This window comes from Plectrocnemia conspersa, unplaced genomic scaffold, assembly GCF_051122295.1.
Source record: "Plectrocnemia conspersa isolate PC_06_02 unplaced genomic scaffold, ASM5112229v1 ptg000009l, whole genome shotgun sequence".
Lineage (NCBI taxonomy): Eukaryota > Metazoa > Arthropoda > Insecta > Trichoptera > Polycentropodidae > Plectrocnemia > Plectrocnemia conspersa.
The window spans coordinates 5,914,288-5,935,161 of record NW_028277173.1 but is presented as its reverse complement, the minus strand read 5'-3'; the positions used below and the strand labels follow the sequence as shown (position 1 = coordinate 5,935,161).

The 20,874-nt window shown below is 28.3% G+C and overlaps 1 protein-coding gene across 1 annotated transcript; it reads left to right on the top strand.

Moving 5' to 3' along the window:
- The first annotated feature begins 1,347 nt into the window (after positions 1-1,347).
- On the top strand, positions 1,348-16,232 carry LOC148231700 (uncharacterized). The gene is made up of 9 exons (XM_088193696.1): positions 1,348-1,556; positions 7,904-7,944; positions 9,804-10,196; positions 10,258-11,145; positions 12,856-12,997; positions 13,074-13,205; positions 13,974-14,105; positions 15,797-15,928; positions 15,995-16,232. The coding sequence occupies exons 1-9, from the start codon at positions 1,493-1,495 to the stop codon at positions 16,117-16,119; spliced, it is 2,049 nt and encodes a 682-aa protein (XP_088049822.1). The 5' UTR covers positions 1,348-1,492; the 3' UTR covers positions 16,120-16,232.
- Positions 16,233-20,874: the final 4,642 nt, after the last annotated feature.

Sequence of the window (20,874 nt, the reverse complement as noted above, 5' to 3'; positions counted from 1 at the left end):
ATGGGGAGAAATGATAAAGAAAGTGTGATAAATTTATATTTTGGACGAAATTCTTTCATAGCAAATATACGACCTATTTATTATTTATAATATGTGTTTATATTTTTACAATCTCTAACTGATTTATTTTTCTATTTATTTAAAATATTTTGTGATCATAATGTGTATTAATAATATTTAATGACATTTTTTACCATTGATATATTATATTCGTAAAAAATAAATTAAAATAAACATAAAATTTACATTCAGTACATATTATATTTATAGAATTTTACCAGTATAGTTTGAACGATGTATAACAAATCACTGCCAAAAAAATAAAACCAGATAGTAACATCAACTGTCTGACGTGACTCAAAATTATTGATATCCCTAGCATTTGACGAAGGGAGGTGGTTTCTCAGAAGCACTCAGAAATATATAATAAATCAACGATTTCTATATTTTATATAAATAGTTTATTATCAATAATTAAACTTACATGTATTGTAAATATAATAAACAGGATTTGTGTATATTACATGAAGTTAGTCGCGAGTGAAATAATACAATTTTTTTTTGTTTAAAAAAATAAAATAAATGTTAATGTATTATATTTATGGCAGATCTATATACATTTACATAGTCGTCTGATTTTATTAAATATGTAGGAACCATCCATTGCAATTATTTCGTGCAAAATATGTTAAAAGAGCGATAAAAATTAATATTTTTTTATGCTTGATTTGAATTGACTACTCATTTGTAATGCATCTCATTGCAGAAATTAAGTAACGCTAAAACGGAATCTATCGTGCTGACACACATAACGAAAAAATGTGCATAGAATGGTAATATTTTTAATTATAAGTTTTAGCGGCTTGCCTAAAATAAACAAAAGACAATAGAAAATCAGCTATGTCGAGAGCAAATCATGCTGAAATAGTTTGTGTGTGCGTGCTTGAGAGAGAGTTGGGTTGTGAATCTTTTCCTTTTTTCCTGATTATATATAAAAAAACAATTCCACTTACGTTCGTTCTTTACTTCGCTTCTGACAGGAATACACAAGCGTTCAGCCAAGAACTCGAATCCAGTGGAGCTTACGCCAAATAGACACAACAATATTTAATAGCATCACATCTCCAGTGAAATTTCAGAATATTTTTAATAAATATATTTATAAATTAATTTTTATTTTATAGTAAAGTAACCATAAACAGCCTTTATAAAACTTTGAATGTTTGGCTTTGTATTTGCCACACTAATACTTTTTGTTTAATAAAATTAAATGTTTCACGCCCCTGGCTTTGCTTTGTGGGTATAAAGCAGGAAAAATTCGATGATTTCAAACAGTTCTATCGCAGCGCTTTGCGCGGTTATAGGACTAGTGTAATAAATTATCAGTAAACGCGAGAACGACACAAATAATCGAGTGTTCAGTTTCATTTTTCCTTCATTGAAAAAAGGGACAGTGTTGCAGCAGTGAAATCGAAAAAAAATCAAAATCATCATGAAAAATCTTGTGATGTCCCTATTTCTTTTAGTGGCCCTTATTGGCCTGGCGGATATGAAGGGTGAGTAAAAACTATGTATTTTGTATAATGATAGTATAAAATAGAACCATTTTATTTTTTTCAATATATAGTTATTATAATACGTTAAATTATAAAATTGTACGATATTAAAAATGAAAAGTGGAACCTTAATTAATTTTTTCTCGTAATTTTTTCTTTGTTCTTTTATGGCAAATCATAAGCAAAGAAAAGCTTTTTTATGTAGGTATAGTATATGCTTAACCTAGTTTTTATTTTCTTTAATTATATTACGATTTTATTGTCACTTAAAAATAAAAAATTCCACACAAAATAGGTTATGTAAACAGGAGATAAAAGCCTTAGTTCATCGAAATAGCGTAATAAAAATGAATCATATACAGACATTATTGATAACATGTTATTATTATTAACAATGTAAATTTACTGCTGTAAGATCACAAACGTGATTCAATATTAAGACAAAGTCTAGCAATTTGAGTCATCTGTATAAAATCATACTTTAAAATGAGTTAATTCACTATATTTTGTATGTACAGAAATCACAATCAGTAGGTAGAATTGAACAAAAGCAATTTATTGGTACTGATAGAGTACTAGAAAATGTGCATGTTTGAGAATAACAATTATTTAATCCCTTTTAAATGTTTTTATTTTATTTTAATGCTTTAAAACATAATTTCTTTCAATTCCAATTTAATTTATTTTCCTACCTCTAGCTTAGTATTTTAATTTCATTAGCATAACATATTGGAAGTTTTGATTCAAAATTATCATATCGTCTGCATTTTGGATTTTTTCCATCTAGGAAGTGATGCATCGATCGTTCGAAATAAATGGTAGTTGGAAGGAGCAAGGTTTGGATAATTAGGTGGATGAGATAAAACATTTTAGGCAAGTTCTTTGATTTAATCAAGAGTCAATTTTTTCACATAAGGACGTGCATTGTTAGTTAGAATATGTAGAATCAAAAATCTAAATATAGCAAAATTGTAGTTAAACTGTGTTTTATGATTTTGATACTAATATCGTTAGAATTATCTAATAAATTTAATTTAAGAAATTGTATAAAGCCTTTACTTACAATCAAACAGCTAGAGCTTCTGAATTAACAAGTGATAATTAAATTTACAATTAACAAATGAATATGATATATAATAATTGAATTATCATCTCAAATAAAATCTATGGATCTGTGATCTGATTTAGTGATTATTAAATAATTATAATTTCGATCGATCGTCACAGATTACCCAATCTCACGGATGAATATTGCGATAAATAATTTTAATAATATGGAGTTACATCTATTGATTGTAAGCTGTAATAATATATTTTTTACATCTTGTGTTTCGCTATTTACTTGGTAATTGTTGATTGTGTTTACCCTACTGTAACGCATTGGGTTAACGTCTGTTTTTACTTTAAATTTGCTAGAAATATATTTTGTATATTTTCAGAAAATGTAAGTACATTAATCACTGTTATTTGACCTGCTGTAGGATATTTTATTAATTATTGCGGTCAACAATAAAATATTGGCGATGATCTCACCACTCATTTATGTCAACAAAATATGATATACCATCTGAAAACACTGAGATCATCGATCTGAACGTAAACAATTGATCTATGAATCACGGTGTAACGGTTTTCTGATATGAAAACCTGCGTTAAATATTGTTAGGATTATTAATTTTTGAACACATGTTGTTATAATATTGAAAAAAGGTTTTAAAATATAAACTAATCCCTTAAAAGTTTGCGCAGTAAGATTTCATATTTTAAAAATAATTTAATATTAAATAAAATGATAATGAACGACATAATATTTCATTTTATTATAAAATGCAATTTTCTTATCTGAATTCTGCTATTAATAAATACATAAACTATTTTTCCATAATTACACGTGTGTGATTAGAAAATAAAATAATTTTATATATAACATTAGTTAAAAATATTAATTTATTTTACAAATTAGTATTTTTAACTTATTTTATAATGGATTCTTTAGTGAATTGGATTTAGTAGATTTAGTACTTCTAGTCCCCCAACTACACGCACCCAAATAGCACGTCTACTGTGTTTAAAAATGCCAGTTATTCAAAAAATGAAATACAAAAAAATATACTAGACAAAAAAAGGCAAAGTATCATATATATTAAAAATAAATTGTTTTTTTTTCAAACAATTTTATAAACAGGAATCTACTTGATTCTTGTGGCTTTCACTGAACATATTTTTACACTGAACATATTTAGTCTTACACCACTAATAAATATCACGAATAAATATATTAAAAATAAATAGAAAACGATTATTTTGGCATTCTACACAATAATATAGAAATTCTCTTTACTAACTTTTATACATGAGTTTCAAGAATAATCGTTTAATGTGACAAAAATTATTAGAATGATGAATGCTTCTCTCATGAGAAGTTTTATATCGTAATATTGAAATAATTTACTAAAAATCATCGCCAATTGGCAAATATTTAATAGTGGCAAATCATGTTTTCATAATTTTTTTAGCAATTTGGTCTACCTGGAATCTACGGTTAAAACATGTATTTGTTTTATTTCACGTTTTATTTTTTATTTCAAAATAGTTCATTTTCATTTTTAATTTGCAATAAAGGACATGTCATTGTGTGTAGCTCTAATACTCACAATTTTGAGTAATCTTTATCATTATATACAATTACTAATGGATATTTTTGTGTATAGCATATAATAATATTATTATATTATAGTAGGTCAAGGCTCCAAATATTTTATTTACTTATTTTTTCCTTTTTGTAATAATACTTTATCTTATTAAAATATATACGTTATTTATCTAATAACCTTAAATAAATAATAACACATGATTTGGCTACTTTTGTAGAATTTGTGATTTACAACAGTGTTTCGCAATTATCAGTTCCAGTTAAACAAACAAGTCGAAAAAATGTCATAATACACATATCCTTTATTTCATATCAGCTTCTAATTAAATGATTGTTTTTTCCTGGTACTTTTAGATAGTGTAACGATTTTGTTGATTTTATGAATATGCCATATTGCGTGCTGTGATAAAGACTAAAATCATATTTGTTAACTTCTAATCGACATTACTCACGAATGACGCTTATAATCAATAGTGTACCTATTTATTGCGTAGAGAAATTACGCATATATATGACACACAGTATTTTAAAAGCTAAACAAGTTTTAGATAATTTTTATTTTTATGTTAGACCAGTATTTTAAAGTAAATATAAATTATATGATGCCATGAGTTATCTCTAATGTTCTATATATTTATTTTATTGAAATAATACAAGTTTAGTTAAGTTTCATTGTAGATAATATGTCTAAAACTAAGTTTCATTAATGAACCAGGAAAATTCTACTCCTCACATTTTTTTTAAGGTTTTGTATCTGATTAAAAGGAAAGCTTTTTTAGCTTATGAATTAAATTAACCTAATTTATTATGATGTATATTTTAATCGTTTTGCTTTATCGTTTTTGTGTCGACTTCCTGAGAGGAAACGTGCTGTTTTTATCAATTTTCTTCAGAGGTCAAATTTATACTACATTTTTGTAACATAGTTAAATGTCTCGTTTTACGTAAAAATGGCGTATTTTCGGAAACGCTTATTTTACATCCGATATTCGCGATAATTTACGCTCCGCAGGGGAAGTCGTTATCAGATCGTTTCCAATTTCACATGCACAAGCTATGTATATTTATAATGTGAAGAAATTGTATAATAAATCTATGTAAATAAGATACGATTAACTATTATTTCTATATTAAAATTATTATAAAATTCTCTCATATATCTAACATGAAATAATCAATAAGTAATTTACTCTTGGTTAAAATTTAACAATAAGTATTTGTCAGTTGACATCGTCTCTCAAATATCCATTGTCAATGACGTTAGTGTTGCGTATGTCAGATTACAGTTTCTTCAATGAAAGATTTTTTGAGATAAATCTGTTTAAAATTTGAGAACGAAAAAAATGTATGACGACGAGTTGAGAGTTCAAAGCGTCGAATAAAACTCAAATATCTCTATTTATCAATTCATATAAATGTTTTAAGAAATAAATAAATAAATAAATCGAGTTCACGGTCATAAGATACTATATCATGGATCCGTTAATATAATAGTTTCGTTTACTTTATGTATCTATCAACAAAGAAAAAAAAAATCGCTGTAAAATATAGCCAACATGTTTAACTATTATATATAAATATATTTATTTAATAGAAGTGAAATAAACACTACAAAAATATAGGAATGGAAATTTTGTAGTATACATAAAATAAAAATATTTTGGAAACATCTATCATTATGTTTTGTGCGAATGACCTTATTTGCGATAAAGCTTTGAATAAGTACTGATGGAAAAATACTGCAAAATATTTTTAATTAATTAGGTTTCAATCATATAGTAATATTATTAATATCAGATTTCAGATCGAGATTAGTTTTTAAATATAGCTGAATAGTTACTTTTTTAAAATCATCAATAGTGGACCCCATAAAATATTTAAACTGACCTCACTGGACTCCAAGCTATACATATTTGCTAGTAAAATAAAAAAAATTTGAAGACGCAATTCTAGCCCTATATTATATTTAAACAAATTATATTTAATTGAAGATTGGATGTATATATATAATACAATATAAACACAGAGAAAAAAGCACTAGTTTTTGATAAAGTCACCGGGAAAGATATACGGGGCGCAGACCTTCAACAACACGCCATCTGCTTTATAAGGGCAAATTATGAGGTGAAAGCGAAAGGCCAAGGGCAATTCAGCTTAACATAAAAAATATTTACAGATCAATAAGACCAATTCATATACAATAATAGATAGACCACAATGCGTTTATCAACTGCGAGTACCTGAATGAAAACAAATCTAAATTGTCTTTTATTTTTTTTAAAACCAAACTGTTGATAAACATATTTAAAAAAATATATTGCAATATTCATTAAAAAAATAAGGAAAGTCTAGGGGAACCCAATCTGCGAAGATCGATGGGAATTATAATTAAATAAAAAGCGATAATAATATGCTGTAACATGCGTTAACCCAATGCATTACAGCTGGGTAAGCACAACCAACACCTACTGCAGTAGTGAGTTTAAAATCAGTTTGTAAATTAGTGACATATATTTTAATAATTAAAACCTATTATTAAAGCTTACATTTTTTATTTCAAATCTCACCATCCTCACTTGACAGATTTCTCCAATGCGTCACGATACGATTTAATATTATTTTAAGCACAATACATTGATTTGCAAGTTTTTATACGTAAGACAAAATAATATATAAAACACTTCATTGATTTTGTAGTTTAAAATATTCCATTATGTACGTTTAGCGGCTTCACTGTTTTATTGCACCCATATACTTTGCCACCTTTCATTGCAAAAAAATGACTCATCTGCGAAACACAAATGTGATCCTATTTAAATGTGTTAATATTGAGTTTATTATTATACAAATATCACTGATCAAAAACAGCTACATCTCTTAATCTGGGGTTTATTTTTATTGATGGCACACTGTGCTACGGAGAGGCTGCGTCCTAGTAGGCGATGATGTTCGTCATTAATATTTCGCTCGACCTATTTTCATGGCGAGACTTATCGGCCGACATGTTGACCCCAGCGGTCGCCATGTTTGTCAGCCCAACAGACACGCAGGCACCGACCCGTGACCCCTTCTATCGCCATATGCTGTTTCGAAAATTTTGACCGAAAAATATACTCTTTAAATAACGCTATTCGCAAATATTGAAAAATGAGCGCAAAGCGCATCAAATTGAGAGCAAAATGCGTAATACACTGGTGCAAAAATACACTTGTAAATGTAGTCATAATGCATTTTTAATTATGTATGTATATTACATATACATATATTTTTAATTCATTTTTATTAATAGTGTTAAGAGTAACATAATCACACTATTTTTTTTAATAAGGAAATACTGTCGATTTTACATTTATACAAATATGAAACGGGTTAGATATTAAAATAATAAAATTCTTCAAAAAAAGTTTAAATAATATTTAAATATTAATAATAGTTTTAATTAATCAAAACATAAAGGTTGAATTTAAAAAGCTCATGTACATATTTTAAATTTATATAAATTAATACAATATTTCTTTATTAACCACTGTAGTTAATTTATCAAAGTTATACTTTAAATTGACTCAATTTTATTTTAGTCAATGACATAATTGTTTTTATAAATGTGTTTATCGTTAAATTAATATCGTTATAGTTAATTGCGTATTATTTTTTAAATCATATTTATTTATATATTTATTTTTATTTTTTACAGGACTACCTGTTGACGACACATCCTTGTATGACATGCCAATGGTAAGAATAAATATTTAATCATATTTATTTTAAAGTAATATTTATATACAATGGTGAATGAAGAGCAAATATCTACTCGTAATCGTTTTGACAAATATTTTTCAATTTTATCTTTCACATTTATTTATATTAAAGTTCATTCACCATTCATTAAAATATTATGTAATATTGTGACACAAGTTTCATTTGTAAATAATATGATGATCTTACAAATTTTAACCGGGTCTAATGGTGGAAAGTTTTTCGCTTTGTTTATACTTTCTTTGAAACCAAACTCTTCTCTTATCTTCTTTTACTGTGCAACATGAACTTCTACTTAACACACACGCTTAAAAAAAGTAAGTCTTACTTTTATTCTTTATGTACATATGTATATTTATTTATATAATATTTCTATATGTTTTAAATCAATAAGTATCCGATTTTAGGTCTCGACTGTTTATTTATTTTAAAAATCGCATCATTACTCTTAATTTGTAATCGATATGCCGCGAAACAAATAATTTAACCCTTTAACCCTTTCGTTACATAAATCTGATACCGGATTTTGCTTCTTTCCGATCCGATGTTATTATTAACGAAAGAATCGAATACTTTTTTAATTGGCCATATTGTATTTTGACCAAAGATAAAAAATATTATGTGATATATCAATATTTAGACAGGCAACGAAAGGGTTAAGAACAGAGAAGAGCATAAATAATTTGTCTAAATTTTACAATAATTACCTAATACATTGGCAATCTATTTGCATTTAGAAATTTATGATGAGCGCAAATTTAGATTCAGCCTTTTTTAGTGTGATGTACACCGAGTGTACATCACAGTAATAGTAAATGTAATCTTATTATGTGAATATCACTATAAATATTTCAAATAAAATGCTCATTATTTAGGTATTTCTCCGTGATATATTTAAAATAAGATATCCTCCGTGAGATATATTATTAAATTAGATAATCATAATGCCAAAAAAATCAGGTAATCAAATCAGTCGAATTTTTTAAACTTAAGTTTCGATTCTGACTATTATAATTATGTTTATTTTACGATAATATTCGTGTTTTTTAAAAAAAAAAATATATGTACACTGAGTGTACAACACCGGGGCATAATTTTGTTATGCACCGTAAGCATCATAAGATTCCCTATCGAGCTCGACGGTTTACCGTTACATTCTAATTAGAATCCACTACTATTTGCCTCTCAGCCATACATCGTGGGGGTGTTACCCTGCGCTTCTAAAGAAATATTTACCATTTGATTTTTATTATATAATAATGCTCTTTTCTTATAATAAATATAAATATTTTATTGCTTTTGGAAACAAAAATAGTAGGAATACATTTAATAATGACTATAATAATTATATTTATTTAAAATATCGTTAAAATTCTGCAAAAAAATAAAAAAAATCAGATACATAAGTAGTAAAATTATAAAATGAAGTTAGTGGTATTGTAGTTAATCAAATTTATTCATTTAACAATCCAGAACTGACGCCGATCCCCTAGAAATAAAAGTGGGAGTGATGTGGCATGCAACGAAGAAAGAGATAAAGCATGCTCTTTCGTGTAACGGTATTTCGTCCAGATGACATGGGAATCTTATGAAGCGCACCGTAAGCGGAAAACGATTAGCATCATTTGAGTGCATTTTTCATTTGAATGAACTAGATAATATTACAGAGAACTGATTTTAGATAACAACCGAAGAACTGCGCATTTTGTTAAATAACACTAGTCTCAACCTCAGCATCTAAAAATGAATAAATCGGATACTTTTTGATCATAAATCATATGGTGGATGAATAACACAATTTTAATATGTATTAGAATTATTACATGTACATGTTTTAGGATGCTTTCAAGAGGTTGCCAAGAAGTCAAATCAAAAAGTGTGAGCCTGGACAGGAATTCAAAGTCGGCTGCAACACGTGTTTCTGCAATGAAGTCGGAACAGAGTTCTTCTGCAGTAAAAATAAATGCCCGACTGATAACGTCGAAATTAAATGCGTACCTGGAGCTGATTTTAAAGTAGATTGCAACACTTGCTTCTGTAACGAGAAAGGCACTGAGTATTTCTGCAGTAAGAACGTATGTCCTGATGAAAAAGGATCTATGGTGTGTAAGCCCGAAGAGAGCTTCAAGATGGACTGTAACAATTGTCGCTGTAGCGCAGATGGAAGTAAATATTCTTGCACAAGAAAGTTTTGTCCACCACGTGTGCCGTTTGAGAGAGCTCCTGAAAAGGTATTGATAAGTTGTTTTAATATAAATATAAAATTATATTATTATTATTATTATTTTGTAGTCTGAGGATGATTTGAAAAGAGTATCCAGAAGCACAACGAAATGCGAGCCCGGTAAAGAGTTCAAAGTATACTGCAACACTTGTTTCTGCAACGAAGTAGGTTCAGAGTTCTTCTGCAGTAAAAATAGATGTCCAGAAAATCCAAATGCACATAAAGATGAAATCAAATGCGTGCCTAGTAAAGACTTCCAAGTCGATTGCAACACGTGTTCTTGCAACGAGAGGGGCACTGAATATCATTGCACTAAAAGAGCATGTCCAGTTCCACCTATAGTACAAACTGGGGGTAGAAGTGGAATATGTGTGGCTAAAAAGGAATTCAAAGCTGGTTGCAAGTCGTGTTCCTGTAACGAGTTAGGAAACGAATTCTTCTGCAATAAAAATAATAGATGCAATGGACAAGATTTTGAAGTTAAGTGCATGCCAGGGAGCAATTTCAAAGATGGATGCAATCAATGCTTCTGCGATGAGAAAGGATCTGACTTTTTCTGTAGTAAGAATAATTGCCCTCCGCCACCTCCGCCTCCACCAGTTAGTAACGGACAGATGAGGACATGTGTAGCCAGTAAGCAGTTTACAGCTGGATGCAAAACGTGCATCTGCAATGAATTTGGAACGGAATTCCACTGCAGTAAGAATAAATGTCCTGGAGGCAATCCGGAGATCAAATGTATGCCAGGAAACGATTTTAGAGTCGATTGCAATACGTGTTTCTGCAACGAGAAAGGCACTGATTTCTTCTGCAGCAAGAATAGATGTCCTCCACCGCCTCCAGAGAGGAAATGCGAACCTGGGTCTTCCACCAAAAAAGATTGTAACACGTGTACTTGCAGCGAAGATGGTGGAGAGTTAAAGTGCACAAAGAAATTGTGTATTCCGAAGATTGGATAATAGTAAAGTAACTTCTATTAAATAAAGTATAATATTCAATATATATTTTTTGTAATTTTTAATGATTTTTTTAGGGCTTGAAACATTCATGCAGAAGAAGGAACAATACATTTTAAAACATATTAATTGATATTATGCTTGAATGTTGTTTTCGCACATTTTTATATATAAAAATAATAAAATTATGAGTACATATTTTTTTTTTATTATTATTAAAATGTATTATTATAATGCTAATGTTTAAATAAATCTTTTAGATCCATAACATAAGCCTTAGATAATAATATTTTTTTGTTCAAAATATTTTTGTCAAATAATGAATGGTTAGTAAGTTGTTAATAAAATTGTCATTCATATTGTAAATATATGATTTGTCATTATTTTTATTTTCAGATTTTTTTTGACCATTTGTCAGTAAATAATTTATCAATTTATCAAGAGAAACGAATTCCAGTGTTTTATTAAACACCATTTTTTTATTTATGTAATATTATAATAAAACTATTATTCATTTGTTAAAATTAAGGGACTAAGGTCGGACCAGCGTAGGCCGAAAGGTTTAGATTGGTAATACAGAGGCCACGGGTTCGAGCTGCAGCAGTAGACTCGAATTTTTATTTATAAAAATGCGCTAATTCAGTGTTTAATTGGCTTTAAATGCAAAGTGAATTTAATTATATATATATATATATATATATATATATATATATATATATATATATATATATATATATATATATATATATATATATATATATATATATATATATATATATATATATATATGTCACTGATTACCAGACGGAAAAGTCTGCTAGTTTTGTAGATATTCATTATGACTTAGCCAGTTAGTAAAGATTTACCCCGTTGTAACGCACTGGGCTTACGCCTGTCAAGTAACAACGGGATATGAAAACAAACATGACCAATCGTTTTTAAATACCAATATTCAACATAGTGTTCAAATTTAAAAATAAAAAATTGTTAATAGAATCAAAATTATTTAAACTACAATAAAAACTATTTATTTACTAAGCATTTAATGTAACTATTTAATGTAACTGTTCTGACCATTTATACAAAAAATTTTGACTCTATAATTATATTTTAACTTAAAAGAGTTTATTGCCAGTAACTTAGTTATACACAGTCAGTTAGCTTTAAACAAACGGAGAGTAAAGTAGCAAAAGATTGCATGTAATTTTTAAAAACATAATTTATATTAAAATTTTATAATTATTTTATTTTATATATAGCAATGTATCTTATTATCTGTCAAAATGACAAAAAATAGTTGAAATTTATAATAACCAATTATTTAATTTATTAATTTATTAGCAAATATAAAAATTTATTAAATTATTAATCAAAAGCAAACAAATATAATCTAATAAATACAAACAAAGATTTTTTTGTAATATAATTAGATTTAAAAATATTATATTAATAGTTACATATTGCTTATTTATTAATATAAATAAAGTAAGTGATATTAGTATTAGTATTTGCACACAAAATTCCATGATATTCTCATAAAATATTGTAACATAATCATTAAGTGATTTGAATGACTTTCATTGAGCTTTTAGTATTTTTCTAACAAATTAACAAATATTTGATTCAAGTTTTATTTTTTAATTTCATCTTTTGTACCATATTTTTACAATCTAGAAATATTATTAATAAATTTATTTTTGTATTTCACAGGGGGATCAACCTGCCATGCCAACAAAATGTATAGCTGGAGAAGAATTTAGGATAGACTGTAACACTTGTTTATGCAACAACGACGGAAAAGACTTTGCGTGCACAAGAAAAGATTGTATAAAATCAAACAGACGTAGAAGAGGTATTGTATCGATTATTATTTTAGCACACGTTGATTTAAATTAGTGCTCGTTTAACGGTGACTTCTATGCATATAGATGTTAGTACAAGAATACTGAAATGTATACCGAAAGAAAAGTTTATGGACGATTGTAATGAATGCAGATGTAACATTGATGGAACGAGTGCAGTTTGCACGAGGGTTGATTGTGGAAATCGAAAAAAAAGAGGTTATTTTTATTCATCATCATGAAGCTAACGGTTGATCAGATCAGTTAATAGCATGTACATTTACTAATATAATAATATATGAATAAAAGTAATATATTATATAAGGGTGCTTCACATATTTTTATAGAATATTATTTATATTAATTTTAATGCCTTGTAATATATATATATTGCTTTTGGTGACTAATTTATTTGCTAGATGACTTCGATAGTGTTATAAATACGTACCGTTTTATAATTAATTAGTTGTCTGAAGTAATAAGATCTAAAATATATTTAATAAAATATCGGTTTAGAGCTAAAACATTTATTACGTTCCCTAGATTTGAAAATTTTTTGCATCTAAAAACTGTAGATTAGGAAACAAATTAAAATCTGAGAGAGCAAGATCTGAGGAAAATGGTGGATGCGCTAATTTCTCAAATTCTCTTAAATTTATGGTTATATACAGTTAAGGTGATTTGTGATTTATTATAAATTTATCTAGCAAAACAATTTTTTACACATTCGTTTGTTTCTAAACTTTACTTTCAGCGCAAGGTTTATTTTATTTAAATTAATTAAACAATGTATATTTCAAAATTTATAAGAAAAAAATGACATGGTATAAAAACGGCACGTATTTATAAAGCTATTTAATATAAATATGAGTAGGCACACATGCAGAAAAGGAAAGATGAAAAAACGCTTTATGGAAATATTTTTTTGTATATAAATTGGCAAAATTAAAGGGAGATATGTTTAGTAAATTTATATCTACATTCCAGCTGTGAATTTCCCCGGTTTCAAGTGCGAAGCAGGAGTGAAGTTTATGGACGGTTGTAACTCGTGCTTCTGTGCAGCTGATGGAAAGTCGGCCGCGTGCAGTCGCAAAGCTTGTCCACCAAAACAAAAAAGATGTTAGTTAATATTTGTCAATTTTTATATTAAGTGAACAGGGTTAAATAATTTGACAGATTTAGATTCTGGATTTGTCTGGAAATTTCTAATAAAAATAATCTAATTTATTATTTACTCCAGTTGACTTTTATACAAGATTAAGACTAAAAGTTATTTTTGGACCTTTCAACTAAACATGTTTTACATATAAAAAATAATTAAGTGGACATTTTGAGTTTTCAATATAATTTACATGTATACAATCTACTCCCTAATAAACATAAAATACTAAAAACACATTTTAGTCAGTAGCTGTGCTTTTTAAAATCACTGTAAAAGAGCATAGCAGTTGTCAAACTATCGTTCTTTCAAAGCTGGTGTGGTACTTATCTCAAATCTCGCGTATTCTGTAACAATACTCATACAGAATCGAAACTGCCTATCTGATATTGGGTGTATATAAAGCACGTACAGTGAGATACATTCCCTTTCGCTCGCACGCGTGTTAAAAGAGAAGAAGTAGGCGTGCGGAACGTATGTAACGCACGCCCTTTTCTCTCACTCACTCTCGTCATTCAACACGTGAGCGAGCGAAAGGGAATGTATCTCACCGTACGCGTCTGGTGTATATGCCGCTTAGATGTTTCTCTAATCAGCTTTCTTAATATGAATCACCTCTTTAGGCTTCCAAAAGCCCAGGAATATTTAACTAAATAGGCGCTTGCAAACACATATTTTGAAAATCTCCTCCGAAGGCGAGAGATAGGTCCCTCTAATATGTCAATGGCTGTCTCACTAGAGTCGGTTGCGCAGATGCTATTTTATTTTTATTTTTTAACAATTCTATAGTGCCAGACTGGAACATGTTCGTCGCTCTCTCTGGCTACATATTCTTCTAAGTCATGATTTGCTTGTTGGCAGTAAACATATAGTTTTACAAAGTCTCCTGAAGCAGTCTGCGAGGTCACAGTCGCAAGTCAGATATCACAACCGCCGCCTTACAGGACTATGAGCTATCTAATTTAAATAAAGCCGTAGTGCCAGACTATTTCTGAACTATCTAATCCACTCGCACACTTGCTGATGTGGCAGACACAGATGGTTGTGTAAGATTAAAGTGAAAAGTTATGGCGCTATTCCTTGCTTACTCTTTGGATTTCCAACTAGCGGTAGTAAGCCCAGGTTTTATCTTCATTAACAACTCTTCCTTATAAGCAGTCGGCTTATTTATTACTATTTAATTAAAAAATGACCTCAAATCGAGAAAAATCTGCAAACTCTAGTCCACTCGTATCCTTTCTGAAGTAGGTGTGTGTATTTGTATTGGACTTCAATTTATTCAATATAGTAACTAACTGGTAATAGTATTCTAACATTATATAAAAAATAAATATAACCTGTTTTAGAGATTTACATTATAATTACCATATATTGTATTATAATATCTTAATCTGTAAATTTTTAACCTAATTTAACCACAAACCTAAGTAAATAGTATTATGATATACAACTTAACACATGTACATACATACATTTTCCATGTAAAGTTAAACATTATACAGTAGACCCCCCAATAACACGGTAAATCGCGGACGTGCTATTTTGGTGCGTTTAGTTGGGGGACTGGAAAATACTCATACATTTTTTTGCAATTTGCGCAAAAAGATGTATGAGTATAAATGTATAGTTCATACTCTTACTCTTACTCTAGCTGTGAATTATCCTGGATTTACATGCGAGCCAGGGTTGAGGTTCAAAGATGACTGTAATTCTTGCTTCTGTTCTGCTGATGGAAAGTCGGCTGCATGTAGCCGCAGAGCGTGCCTACCGAAACAGAAAAGATGTTTGTTATCTTCAATATCTATCACACATTTTACCTCGTAAACCTAAACGATTCAATCTATTTCAGCGTTAAACGGACCAGGATATCGATGCACACCCGGAGACCAGTTCAAGGAACAATGCAACGACTGCACATGCTCGGCCGACGGCAAAAGCGCCTTCTGCACCCTAAAACTATGCGCGACCGATTAATAGAATTTGTTGTGAATGCGGATGGCAGCAAGATATCAATCATAACACATAAATGATAATGTAATTTTTATATATAATAAATATAATTTGAGTTTCGCTTTGATGTAAAATAATAATTCCGTGAAGTTTTTTCAATTATTACCACTAATTACTATAGTCGAAGCATTAAAATTATTTATATATACATATATAAAATACAAAATAAACTTTTAGATCTATTAGATAATTTATATATTATTATTACTATACTATTATTATTATTAGAATATACAATACGTATGTATGTGAATACATTTATATACAAATAAATTATTTTAATAATATTGTTGTGATTTTTGTGTCATTGAGTATTTTGTGCTAAATATATTATATATTAGAAATAATTTGTGTTTTTTTACATTAACATTTACTTATACAGCATGTGAGTTATTACAAAAATAAATCATTGGGAATCTTACATAATTTAAATCAGATTTAAATGAAACTGATAAAAAACAAGTCTTCAGCTGTAACAATTATACATCACCTAATTAATTTACCATCAGTAAATAGCTTTCCTTTTCCTGACACAAGAGACTTTTAAGGGTCACATTAGACAATATTTTTTGATAATGTGATTCAGAATATATTATAAAACAGATTACATGCTATAAAAAATGTATTTAGAGATAATAGCTTTCACTCTCAAAGTTTTTTAAATTAATCATTGAATAAAATTAATAACAGGTATTTTTTTATATGTATATCATTTTTAAATTAATCAAATTAATCATTGAATAAAATGAATGACAGGTATTTTTTTATATGTAGTAATTTTTTTAAATTAATATATATATAGTTCAGCTAAGTTTTGAACCATAATAAAGATGTTGGTTGTAGTATTTCATAAATTAAATACATTTCATTGACTATCAAAAGATGGTGTTTTATATACGATTTTTTAAAATAATAAAATTCTCTGTTACAGCTGTTGTGTCTCAATTTCTAACAAGACTTTATAACAGCTGATAAACTGGTTGACTATTAAAAATCAATACAACTGGCATTGATTTTGATATACTGTGTTTAAAATAAATAAATGTCTGTACTATAAAATTATATTTTTTATTTAATGTATATCCATACATATAATATTTTTTTTGTAAGAATATAAATTACATAATTTTTTATGTACATAAGAGAAAATAGCCATAAATAAAATGGTTTTATTCAATTTTGTAGTGGATATCTTCACTACTCATTTTGGAATTAACTACAATTCTCTTAAGAGAAATCTAAAAAATATAGGGACAGGCGTAGCTTGGTTTAAAACGCCAGTGGCACTTTTTTATGAAATACCAAGTCGTATTTCAAACACAAATTTATTACTGCAGAACAAGATATATAAATGAGAATTCTTGTACAAATTTACGTACATATGTACATATATGTATGTATGTATGTGGATATGAATAATATTAAGTAATACATTGGAGATCTTACACAAATAATCTTAAGCGATTTATAAGTTACTTTTGTGTGGAATTTCAAACGATTTAAAATACTTCAAATTATCACATAAAAAGTCGCTAAAAATGTTAGTGACGGGAAGCACATATATGCGTCATTCATTCTACGAATTAAAACAAATTAAATTTCCATTTATTATAATTAAAAAAAAAAAGATTTTTAAGACTAAATATGAATTTTACATGGTGACTTTTATTCTGCCCAATAAAATTATTGAGCTATGTTGATTTCACAGGGTTTGGGTATAAGGACCGATTTTGTTAGTCTGTGAGAAGCTTATTGATGTAAAAAGATAAGTCGTAAAAGAGCCTTAAATACCTGATCTTTCAGCTTCGTTTGAATGTGAATATGTTCCTGTGAGCAGCTTTGACGAATGGTGTACTGGATTTTTTGAGCAATTAGGTCACATGATCAATCACAGCTCCCTATGAATTAAAAAATTATAAATTAGATTATTATCTGGCGCCTTGGCGGTTTTTCAATGCGAGTGAATGGCAATGACATAGAATTTGTAAACATTGACAAATAAATTAAGACAATTATATTGTTTAATATATAAAAATATGTCACAATAATAAATGTGATTTGCGTCTAATAAACGTACTTTATTTATGTTTTTGACTGTCTGCGGGGATTTCTACTTTTGGGGGTTCTCATATTACAAATTTTGCTTAAATTGCGATTTTTTGGTTGATTCATAACGTGTATTTGTAAAAATAATATTGCTTAAAAAATAGTTTTTTGTTTATATTTGTTTAACAATTCAACCAGGCGATAATAAATTCACATAAAAATTAATTACTAATAACATAATCTGATTTGTTTGCACTTCTTCAGTAGATAATTTTAACATTTCAAGGTAAGTCTACCATTGATACTCTACAATAATCTAGTTTATAATAACTACATTAAAGATTAAAAAATATCAATTTGGTAATAAAAATTAAAAACTAATAATAAAAACCGTAGCATTCTAAGATCATTATTTGTTCTATTAATTTATATTGACCTTGCATTGGAATCGCTTAATTTCATATTTGTACAAAAAGTTAATTAGCAATCACTAAATGTCACATAAAATTAATATTAATCAATCTAGTCGCATTTGACACTTCAAAGGAGTTCAAACATAAGCACAATATTGCATAGTTCATAAGTAGGTAGAACATTGTTAATTAATATAATGTAAACATAGTAATACCTGTGTATTGCGAGTTGAATGTGCAATTCGCCGGAAGGAAAAACCTTGGGTTATACCTTTATACCTAAAAGAAAAAAGAAAGTTCTTAATGCCATGGCTAACGACTTTGTACATCATTATATATTTGTAATTATTTTTGTATCATATTATATGGTCTATTTATTGAATATATAATAGCTGATAATTTTTTTTATGATTTTTTTATACTTATCTATATTTTGGTATTTATATTTGCTAGAAATAATTTACCACGATAAATATATGTATATTTAATTCATACAACGAATAAATTGTATAAATATATAATTCAATAAAAATTTGTTTATATTGCTGTAGGTGTATATACAAAAAATCTATTGATTTTTTAATGATACTAGGCTAATATTTAAACAAATAAATTTATGTAATTGATACAATACTTGAAATTAGCTTTAATTTACTGTGATATCTCAAAAGTCCAGGTTTGTGTGGCTTTTTTCATTAAAAGCTTAGCTTTTAAATATTTGTCCATCGCAATAATGAGATTTGAGCGAATACATACATTTTTCAAAATTCCAGCTTTAAAGAAAAACAATTGAGTAAAATTAGATTGTTATGATTATCACTTGGCAACATATTTTTAATCCGTCACTTTTTGATACATTAATATGTATTAATATCAATTTAATTTATAAAAATGTTGATAAATCCTCAATCAAAGACTATAGATAGATCGCGTGTAAAGTTGTTTGTGACAATTCTGTACAAATATATCCAGGATCGCTGTTGACAGGCTCTAGTGGGGAAGAGAAACGGTTTTCGTCTGCGTCGCTCTACGGAAACAGTGAGTCTCTTATTATTATCTTCTATACCGACTTTCGAAAAACATTTGACAAGTTTGTCATAAACTTATACTTCAGAAGTTAAAAAAACATTGCTTTTTTGAACAATTTTGCTAGTTTTTTCTCGAGTTAATTAAATGACATAGCTTCAAAAAGTATTAATTTATTTTGGAGTACCGCATGAATCTTATCTGCTTTATCTTTTCTTTATAAATGAGTATTCGTACAAATGCGAATTCGTTGTTTTTATAAAACGACATAAAGTCGCTGTCGATAGACACTTTGTGTCATATTGTTCATAGTTTTTTTATCTAGCAGATTTCTAATAGTATAGGGCAGGGGTCGGCAACCTTTTGAGACGCAAGAGCCAAAAGTTACAATTTACAAAATTTCCCAGTTTTTAAAGAGCCACTAACGTTTTTATTTTAATATTATGGTATTTGATTAGGATTAAGTACATCAATTTGATTTCTGATTTAAAATAAAAGCTTTAAATATGAAATAATATTTATTCATATTCATATGCACCAATAACTAAACAAACAGAACAGTGTTGCCACATTTCAAAAATGTCAGCTGTCCGTATACTCTCTACTCCACCTATTCTCACTGTTCTCTGTTGAGTGTTTTTATCCTGTTTAAAGTTTTTTTTTTGCAGTTTTTATGAGTTTTGAAAATAAAATAATTATTAATATTTGCGCATGGAACTGGAGAGCCGCATGCGGCTCGCGAGCCGCAGGTTGCCGACCCCTGGTATAGGGGGAAGTATTTTATAAAAAATATTTCCGTTGGAATCTTAGCAGTAATGTTGAAGCAAAGATAAAGATTTAGTATAGACATTGTAAAGATTGCGATAGGGTGTCGAAGATGCTCGGCTTTGCTGTGCGGAGCGCGAAGTTCTGTGATATTCAGATGCGGGATATAAACATTCTTGAGACTCGCAATTGCATCCCTAATTCTTACCCGTTGCAGCTAGAACGTCAGCGTTCGCTAATGCTTTTCTTATACGAGTCATTCAGTTTTTTAATAAGTATGTTTACGACAATAGCTATGAGGAGCTTAAACTATTTATGTCAGATGATTTCTATAAAGGCCATCATGACGCAATAGGGAAACTTTTTAATCAAAATCTAAAAAACAACAAACTTATCTAACCACTTCTGCTTCATTTCTACATTATTTTAATTTTCCAGTGTTGTTCGACTTGTGTCCTCTTTAAAATCA

What these genes read in the sequence shown, in the direction of transcription:
- LOC148231700 (XM_088193696.1), top strand. Translation starts at nt 1,493, where the DNA reads ATGAAAAATCTTGTGATGTCCCTATTTCTTTTAGTGGCCCTTATTGGC. An exon ending in TTGAGAGAGCTCCTGAAAAG is followed by an intron (nt 10,197 to 10,257) that starts GTATTGATAAGT and finishes ATTATTTTGTAG; the next exon opens with TCTGAGGATGATTTGAAAAG. An exon ending in CCTACCGAAACAGAAAAGAT is followed by an intron (nt 15,929 to 15,994) that starts GTTTGTTATCTT and finishes AATCTATTTCAG; the next exon opens with CGTTAAACGGACCAGGATAT.